At 39.2% G+C, this 9,964-nt stretch overlaps 1 protein-coding gene across 1 annotated transcript; it reads right to left on the bottom strand.

Annotated features, from left to right (window-relative positions):
• Positions 488 to 9,932, bottom strand: LOC104704759. The gene is made up of 5 exons (XM_010420793.1): positions 9,472 to 9,932; positions 9,330 to 9,397; positions 855 to 1,063; positions 620 to 758; positions 488 to 531 (listed from the first exon to the last, which is right to left on the bottom strand). Exons 1-5 carry the CDS (start codon positions 9,930 to 9,932, stop codon positions 488 to 490), a joined length of 921 nt encoding a protein of 306 aa, XP_010419095.1.

The following is a 9,964-nucleotide window of genomic DNA, read 5'->3' as shown; positions in this document are numbered from 1 at the left end:
AAATATTCCAAGATTTTTTTACAAAATGTACTTGCAAAATGTATATATAGATAATTTTCACAATTATTTAAATCAACTATTAATTTATATTTTAAAAGTAACAATGACCAATTAGTTATTAAATTATAAAACATATACATAAAAACAAATCATGGAACACTTATTTTATATTATATGTTTTGCTTACTTTTTGCTTATATTTTTCGTTAAAAATACACAAATTATGCTGATGAAATTAGTTGAAGAAGTTAACAGAGCAGAAATGCATAATTAAGAGGATATAGGAGACCAACGCAACAACTTGAACTCACTCTTGCATAATTTAGAGTTACTCAGATCATTTATTAGTTTGGTTTGAGTATAGAGAATTCATAGATATATAATTCCGTTTTATTATAAGAAGCTACGCTTACAGAATAATTTCATATTACTTAGAAAATTATTGTTGTAGTGGATCTCTTTTTCTTCTTGTCTTATCTTTCGACACTTAAACTGCTGCTTCAGCAAAGCCGATTCTTGGGTGGTTAACATCTTCATAATCGAACACCGTATGGTACTTTCTCAAAAAAGCTTCCCCCAAAATCATGTATTTAAATCAAATGATTATTTTATAACTTACCACATGGTACATCATCTTTGGTGAGGGGAAAAAGCTTTTCCCCAATTGTGAAGGAGATAGCAGGCAACTTAGGAACCTTTCCGCATGCAACTATCTTTGTTTTTGTTTCAAGTGCCTCATAGATCTTGCGGACAGCTGTCTAAACATTATGAAACAAAACAAAACAAAAAATTAACCAAACAAAATTATGATACAAACTAAACTATATGTACTCACTAGAACTTAATTTTCATACTCTCGGGCCATAAATATCAGTCATTTCGGAGTCAAGAATTGTTATGGATTCTTTAGCAGAAAGGTCAACTGTTATATTACCAATGAGAATTTGGGACATTCTGATCTTCGAAAACCAGTTGCTTGGTAACATCATAGGAACATATGTGTGTTCTCCCCGGAAGTGGTTCGGGTCAAACCCACCAAACACGATATGCCCGCCATTTGGATCTGCATGGGTTCCATCTCCCTTGTAAGACCTCAACCAAATAGAGAAAATGTGTCTCGTTATCAAATTTTTAGTCATCATGTTTTGCCACACCGTGACACTTCCCCGGGAAACCGAAGAAGGGAAGTATTGGGAGATGGTGAATGGGAGATCGACCAAGATCTACGGTCGAGATGATAAACCCAAAAATGGAAGTCATGAAGGTATTATTCTAGAATATATTAGATAAATGTTAATATTGGTTTAGACAGTTTAGTATATTCACGAATGTATAAATATATATAGTTTACATTTATCCTTATCTTAGTTTAGGAAACTCATCTCTATATAAGAGAATGTATCTTGTAAAATTACAATTATGAGAGTCTAATAGAATTCTTCCTTTTAAAACATTACTAGGACAAGACCTGCACGTATGTGCGGGATTTTTTTTTTTTTTTTTCCTTTATGAAAACATTTTAGTTTAATATATTTTGTAAGATAAAATAGAAATTGTATTAAGTTGGCAACAACAAAACATGTACTTGGTATCATGTAATAATCTATACATAAATATAATCGGACTGTAGTTTAGATTTTAATGGGCCATAAGAGCTAAACTTTTTTTAATTGGATCAGTAGTATTAAAACAACCCGACCCGTTTTTTTTTTTTATTAATAATAATATGTAACTAAGCATCCTATACTACTTAATTAAACCAACTAAACCACAATACCTCATTAAACCAGCAAATACCATAAAGCACAGCGGAAACATACCAATAATACAAAAAACCCGATACATCATCAACACAATAACCTCTCTAACCATTCTATCCATCAACCTAGCATATCTCTACACAAGGTTCCAATAACATAACCAACATCACACGAACGAGACCCTAGATCATCCTCCTCCTAATCGCCATGATTCCACGTCACATACCTGCACACCACAAAAAACAATTGAGATGCGTAAGTATTATCACAAATACTTAGTGAGGCAATCTTTCCATCTACTGGGCTATACACACATGCAGCTGAGATTCCAATGTTTAACAAACAACAAACAACACAACAAACCAGGAAAAACCGCAACACACAAGTTGGTGTCGACTGACACCAGAGAGGTGTCGATCGACACTGGCTACAACATGGTGTCGATCGACACCGACTCCGCAGACGCGTTCTGCTCGAAGCTGATCGTCGAATCCCATTTCCAATCATCTCCAATCCGTCCCAAACTCACCCAAAATCTTTAGGAACCTATAAGAACCATGACACCACCACCACAAGCAAGAATAACACCACAAAACATAACAAATCAAGCAAACAAAGGATTCTCAGACTTAGATAAGCCATGGTAATGCAGTCACCTCTTTTGCAGAAAGATTTGGTTGAGAAACAGTGGAAACAACACCTTAGGAAGCTTCTCCTTCGTTCACAGCAGCAATCCTCCCTTCCACAACAACAGATCTCACCGAAACCCTCCAAGATCAAGTCAAAATATCTAAAGAACACAAACTCTCTCTTTTCTCTCTTTTCTTTTGCAAACTGCGACAAAACATCCAAAACCCTCGACCTGGCCCGCCTCAATCCTTATATACTCGGTTTAGACAAACCAATTAACCCAAACCAACCCAAAACCGCGAATTAAAACAATCTGGTTGAACCAGAAAAGCTGGTGTCGATCGACTCACCCTTGGTGTCGATCGACACCCATCCCCAAATTCCACCTTCTGGTTCGCGGATGTTACAAATATTTATTTAAAACCGATGGTGGCCCATTAACAATATTATCTTCCTAAATATGTTTTCGGGAAAAAGAGACAACAAAAAAAACTACACATCCGATATTCAAAGTGTTTTGTCGGGTTGAGAAAAAAAAACAGAGAGTTTTGTCTGATTGGGCAAATATCGAATCGAGACACCTAATCCATATCGGATATCTCCGAAGCAATGATATTCAAGATCGGATTCCCAGTTTAAGAAACATGATCGGATTTATTAGAGATTAATCTGATCAGCTGTCTTTTTGTATTTCTCTGATTTCGATTTCAAAGGAAAAGTAAGGTAATAGATCGATCTTTTATTTATATATTCGCCTTTTCAATTAGGAAGATTCGTTGTAGATTTCTAATTTTCTTTTTCTATTTTCTATACATATAGCATCGATCTGGATTCCAAAAGGATTGAATCGAATATGGATTTTCTTCTACAGGTTTGAATCTATTTCCAATTGTAAATTTTGTATTTGTTGTTGAAATCGAAACAATATTATGATCCATATTTAATTTTATGTTTTCTTCTTTCTTGAATTGTTATAAAAAAACAGGATAATCCCATCAATCCTAAATGAAAGATAAGCCAAAAACCCTTTTCGAATCCTGTTTATCCATCTACTCTGATGAATTCGAAACTCTAATAATTATGTTTTGTCTGTTCAGGATAATTTTTTTTTCAATTAAATGCTCATTGGACTCGGCAATTGGATTGAAGGAAGAGTATGAACATACTGGTTTTACAAAAATATTTCAAATGGAAGGTAAGAAAGAAAATAAATTTTGGTTGAACACCGGTTATAGTGTTAATTTTCGTTTAACAAAACTAATGTGAAATTTGTTTACTTGTCAGGGTTTATAATTCTGGTTTTGGCCAAATTTTCAACTACCTTACAAAATAGGACGTGTAGTAATGAGGAATTCCTTACACTATCTAGGTAAGTACTATCCAGGTAAGTAGTATGAAGTTGTAATTCAACCAAAAATTTTACTTTTTCCTTAAAATGTTTATTAGTTATATAAATTAAATATTTTATGTTAACAATTTATAAAAGTTTACCAAAGTCTGTATTTATAAATTAGATTTAATAAAATTTATCGATAGTATGGAAAAAGGTTTGAGAATAAACCTACTGATGAGACAGTAGGTTTAGCACAAACATAAAAAAAAACCATACTAAATTATTACAACAACATCCTAAGTTTTAAAAAAAAAACGTTTGCTTAGAACCATACCAATACATGAAACTCTTTCACTCATTTCGTTCCACCACTTCACCATCCTCAACAGTCTTCACATCATTTGAAAACATCATGTTTTTATAATAAAAATCAAACTATGTTTTCGGAAACAAAGCTTAAAAAATAGTATAGATTTAAAAAATACAGGTCCTGAGTTAATCAATAATAGTTACCTTCCCAAACGTGTCCTACATGAAACCGGTCACTTCAAATTCTGAAAAACTTCTTTGAATACAACGTTCATTGTTTCCTTCTGAGGTTTTCCTTCTTTGTCTACTATCAAAACCTTCAATCCTTTTTTATTAGTCATTTTTGACAATGCAACATAAAGCTGACCATGTGAAAAACATAGCCTCGGCAAATATAATCCAACATAATCTAAAGATTGTCCCTGACTTTTGTTAATAGTCATTGCAAAAGCAACAACTAAAGGTAACTGTCTTCGTCGCATTTTGAAAGGTAGTTTAGTATCTGAAGGAGTGAGCAATATCCTTGGAATGAGGACTTTGTCGCCGACTCTATCTCATGTAATCACAGTAGCTTCCAAAACAAACTCAGCTAATTGTGTGATCTGCAACCTTGTTCCATTCATTAACCCTCCTCTGGGATCTATATTCCTTAACAACATTACTGGACAACCTACCTTCAATCTAATTTTATGATTTGGGACCCCAGATACCTTTAGACTATTTAAGAAATCAGGTGTAAGTTGTAACGCCCGCGAACCAAAACTGTGCGTTTTGGGGGAGGGTGTCGATCGACACCAAGGATGGGTGTCGGTCGACACCACTAATTTCTGGTTCGACCAGATCAAGTTTTTGATCGTTTTGGTCCGGTTTGGTTTAAGGAAAACTATTGAACCGAGGTTTAAAAGGGGGAAAACGACCTAGGGTCGTGTTTTTGTTGTCTTACGCCGCTTGAGAGTGAGAGGAAGAGGAGAAAACAGTTCCTAAAGGTTCTTGAGAGAGTTTGTGAGATTTCAAGGTGTTTTTGGTGAGATCTTGTTGTGGGAGTGAAGATCCTGGGCCAGGAACGTGTTAGAAGGTTGTTGGGAGTGTAGGATTTGTTGCTGTTGGTCCAAATCTTCCTGCAAAGAGGTGAGTGCATGACCATAGCTAATCTAAGCCTTTGATTTCTTTGTTCTTGCTTGTGTGTTGTTGTTTGTGTGTTTTCTTGCTGGGGAATGGTTGCTACAGGTTTCTAAGGATGTTTCCGGCTTGGGTTTTGAGTATTGGACGAGTTGGTGGAGTTTGGGAGCGAGATTCGACTTTCAACTTCGCAGCGGAACATAGTTGCAGGTAGAGCAAAATGGCATCGATTGACACTGTGGGGTAGTGTCGGTCGACACCAACACCAGTGTTGGTCGACACTTGGCTGGTGTCGGTCGACACCTCCCTTCCAGCGAGACAATATTTGTTTTCCTGGTTTGTATGTTTTGTTTGTTGTTTGTTTGGAACATTGGAATCACTGTTGCTTGTGTCTATAGCCCAGTAGATGGGAGGATTGCCTCACTGAATGTTTATCAAATACTCATGCATCTCAATTTGTGTTTGCGGTGCAGGTAAAGGCAAAGTGTGATCGTGGAATCAAGGCGATGAAGAGGAGGATGTTCTAGGGACTCGATTGTATGTTGTCTGGCATTGCTAGGTTGCTAGATTTGGGTTTTTAGGAACATTGTTAGGTTGCCGGTTTCATGTTTCCTGATGTTTGATTATTGGATTGTTGTTATGGATATTTATTGGTATTGCTATTTCCGCTGTTGTCTGTGGTTGTGGATAGGTGGCTAGTGGTTATGGGACCACTAGTTGTAGTTTATATGATATTTATATTTATTACCTATTAATTAAAAAAACGGGTCGGGTTGTTTCAATTTGGTATCAAAGCCCTTACGGTTCTAGGTTTGGGTTCACTAGGCTTTGTGCTGTAGATGTTTGGAAATTTCATGTTTTGGTTGATTATGTGAGTTAGTCAATTGTGTGTGGCATGGAGTCCTAGAACATCCTCTTCGAGCCTACAGTGTGATTCCACAGTGAGTTTTGGTTTTTGTGTTTTTGTATTACGTTAAGATTGCTTGTTAGCCTCTGTTCTTGGAAGTGCAGTGGCTAAAGGTGTGGTCCAGAGTTCCATGGGGAGGTACGTCAGAGGGTCGCAAGAGTATCAGGAGGGACCAAAGGGGGTTAGCCGGTGAGCGTGCCGGGGGTACTGGGAACCCAGGTGTGGGGTTGCACCAGGTGGAGCCCAGGGTCGAGATAATCGCTTGGCTGATCTGTTGGCGTACTGTTGGAGCATTTACCAAGTGGGGTACCAGTGCAGGCTCCAGTTGTGCCGCATGTGGCGGGTGCAGCCGAGGGCTGTGGATGTTGAGGACTTTCCATCTTATGATAGGAGGATGGAGCAGTGGTAGATGACCGGTGCGAGATTCTTCGCGAGAGGTATCGAGCCTAGAGAGGCGGATACATAGACTTATGTAGTTGGAGCAGATATTTCTCTAGTTGGTAGGGAATCCAATTGGATATTAGAAGTTGAGTGGGCAGGTGTAACATTGCAATGTTATACTCGGACCACATGAGATACTTTTGGTCGGGAGATGTTTATAGTCGTTAATGATTGTTGCTCCTGAGGGGATGTTGATTCTCCTGAATACCGATAGCTCGAGGGGTTGGGGGCTCCGAGAGTGGCAGAGGGGATGATGTTCCCCTGAGGGGATGATTAGTTCCCCTGATACCGAGAGCTTGAGGATTGTGGTCCAAGAGTGAGACGGTATAACTCGAAGGCGGTGGTCTGAGAGTGAGATCAGTATGGCTCGAAGGTTGCGACCTAAGAGTGGGAAGTTGAGAGCAAGCAATGCCTAGGACGTAAGTATAAACATAACGATTGAATGTAGACCTCGAGAGAGTGACGATGGTTTAATCTCGGGGTTTGGATGTGTTGACCAATGGGTCAGGGTTTTATGACCAGAGCGGTATGAATGTTTGGCTGTTGTGCCAGGATTGTGAGGCCGGTGGTGCTGGAGTTCCGGGAAGGGGAGTTGCAGCAGGTTTGAACCGGGAAAGGCATGTTTGCCAGATACATAAGTTCACGAGAAGCCTTCATGGCAGGATAAACTAATCGTTGCGACGATGCTGGATGAAGTTCATTGGAGATGGACAGGGTTGCTAGATTCAGGGCTTTGGTAAGCTTACTGGGGAAAATAAGTCAAGTGGGTTGAGTTGGCGGTCTGCAAAGCATTTGATACGGCGAATCGTAATATGCGAACATATGATACTTGTTTGTTTTATTACGCTCGTATTGATGATTTGCTGTGGAGAATTGCTAAGCGGGAAGCTAATTTTGTAATAAGCTATCTTGTTGAAGTTTCCTTAAGAGACAAGTTACTAGAGGTTCTTGGATGGACAAGAGGTGTTGATATCCGGGTGGTTCTGAGTTGATGTCAGCATACTTGATTTTTAGTCTAGTAGAATTGAGGAAGAAAATAGGGAATTCTTACGTCTTATCACTTCACCGTGGGGAGCGTCGGTGTTGTTCGTCAAGTAGAAAGACGAGGTATGGGTTTATGAGTTCGTGGCGATGTCGTTTGGGTAGAAAAATGCACCAGCAGCGTTTATGAGATTGATGAACAGCGTGTTTCAGGAGTTTCTGGACGTGTCTGTCATCATTTTCATCGACGACATCCTTGTTTATTCTAAGAGTCCTGAAGAGCATGTAGTGCATTTGAGGGCAGTTCTGGAGAAGCTACGGAAGCAGAAGTTGTTTGCTAAGTTGAGCAAGTGCAGTTTTTGGCAGCATGAGATGGGTTTTCTGGGTCATATTGTGTCTGTAGATGGGGTTTCTGTAGATCCGGAGAAGATTCAGGCTTTTGGAGATTGGCCTAGATCGCAGAATGCTACAAAGATCAGGAGTTTCCTTGGTTTGTTAGGTTACTACAGGAGGTTTGTGCAGGGATTTGCGAGCAGAGCACGTTCGTTGACTAAGTTGACAGGGAAGGATGCTCCTTTTGTTTGGTCACAGGAGTGTGAGGAAGGCTTTGCAAGCCTGAAGGAGATGTTGACTACCGCTCCAGTGTTGGCTTTGCCTGAGCAGGGAGAATCCTATGTGGTTTATACAGCTGCATCCAGAGTTGGTTTGGGGAATGGTTGCTACAGGTTTCTAAGGATGTTTTCGGCTTGTGTTTTGAGTATTGGACGAGTTGGTGGAGTTTGGGAGCGAGATTTGACTTTCAACTTTGCAGCGGAACGTAGTTGCAGGTGGAGTGTCGATCGACACCAAGTGGTGTCGGTCGACACCAGCAAAATGGCATCGATCGACACTGTGGGGTAGTGTCGGTCGACACCAATGCCAGTGTCGGTCGACAGTTGCCTGGTGTCGGTCGACACCTCCCTTCCAGCGAGACGATGTTTGTTTTCCTGGTTTGTATGTTTTGTTTGTTTTCCTGGTTTGTATGTTTTGTTTGTTGTTTGTTTGGAACATTGGAATCACTGTTTCTTGTGTGTATAGCCCAGTAGATGGGAGGATTGCCTCACTGAGTGTTTATCAAATACTCATGCATCTCAATTTGTGTTTGCGGTGCAGGTAAAGGCAAAGTGTGATCGTGGAATCAAGGCGATGAAGAGGAGGATGTTCTAGGGACTCGATTGTATGTTGTCTGGCATTGCTAGGTTGCCGGTTTCATGTTTCCTGATGTTTGATTATTGGATTGTTGTTATGGATATTTATTGGTTATATTATTATTGGATATTTATTGATATTGCTATTTCCGCTTTTGTCTGTGTGGATAGGTGGCTAATGGATATGGGACCACTAGTTGTAGTTTATATTATATTTATATTTATTACCTATTAATTTAAAAAAAAGACCTGCAGATCAATTAGTGACAGCTTGTCGTGTGGGAAGGTTGTTAAAGGGTGGGGACCAGGGTTCGAGGAACGCCTGGCGCACCAATTTGCCACGGCGAGGGGTTAGGATCGATGCCCTGCATGGCCAGCTTGGAGTCCGTTGGGACGACTAGCGGGGGGCTAGCAGGGTCTACGGACGGTCCGTTGGGGCAGCTAGCGGGGGGCTAGTGGGGTTCGCGGGACGGGTTGTCACGTAAGCACTGGATTATTTTCAAAATATTTGTCAGCTGGATAAATAGAATCTGAACTTAAGTATGTTCTTTCCTCACCTACAAAACAATTTTAACGTTTATTATTTTTTAATATATACAACTATTTTCAAAACGTAACATGTATTAGAAAACAGAAATATTTAAAACACAAATATTACTAACTTTCAAGCTGATCTAGCATATACTCATTGATTATGCCAACATCGTCATTAGTTGGACATAAGATTGCTCTTTTTTAAAAGAAAATAGGATCATTTTTATCTTCCAAACACTTAGGACCTCCATAAACCTCTCTGCTTATTACCTCAATAGGATCATCTGCCATGTGATTAAAAACTCTTCAGGAATATCTATCATCACTTCACCATCATTAGGCTGAGAAATCTTTCCATCACCAACTTTTAGTATCCATTCTGAGAAATCCTTTATCTCTTTAGCTGTCGTAGGGCTCAAATTATTCGCAAGAAGCCTCATATTCTTGGTCAACCTCAATAGTTTACAATGCTTCAAAAGATAAGATGCATTTAGTGCACTCATACAAATTTCTGCTCTTCCAGCATTCGGGATGATGGGTAACACCTGCCTGAAATCTCCCCCAAATACAACAACTTTTCCACCAAAAGGTCGATTACCAGCTCCTTTTCTAATATCCGACAAACTTCTATCTAATGATTCAACACAGTGTTTGCTCATCATAGGAGCTTCATCCCATATGATCAAAGATGCTTCTGCCACCAGTTGTGCTTGAGCTGATCCAGGACTCATTGTACAAACACTACTTTCATGCGGGTTAATTG

Source organism: Camelina sativa, chromosome 7 (assembly GCF_000633955.1).
Source record: "Camelina sativa cultivar DH55 chromosome 7, Cs, whole genome shotgun sequence".
Lineage (NCBI taxonomy): Eukaryota > Viridiplantae > Streptophyta > Magnoliopsida > Brassicales > Brassicaceae > Camelina > Camelina sativa.
Note: the sequence above shows the minus strand (reverse complement) of the source record. Positions and strands in the feature narration are given on the sequence as shown.

Bases quoted from the DNA above. Each gene is read 5' to 3' on its own strand.
- LOC104704759 (XM_010420793.1), bottom strand. From the start codon at position 9,932: ATGAGTCCTGGATCAGCTCAAGCACAACTGGTGGCAGAAGCATCTTTG. The intron at 9,398-9,471 runs GTAATAAGCAGA...CTTTTAAAAAAG, and splicing joins TGGCAGATGATCCTATTGAG to AGCAATCTTATGTCCAACTA. The intron at 1,064-9,329 runs GTTAGTAATATT...GAACCCATGCAG, and splicing joins TATGCTAGATCAGCTTGAAA to ATCCAAATGGCGGGCATATC.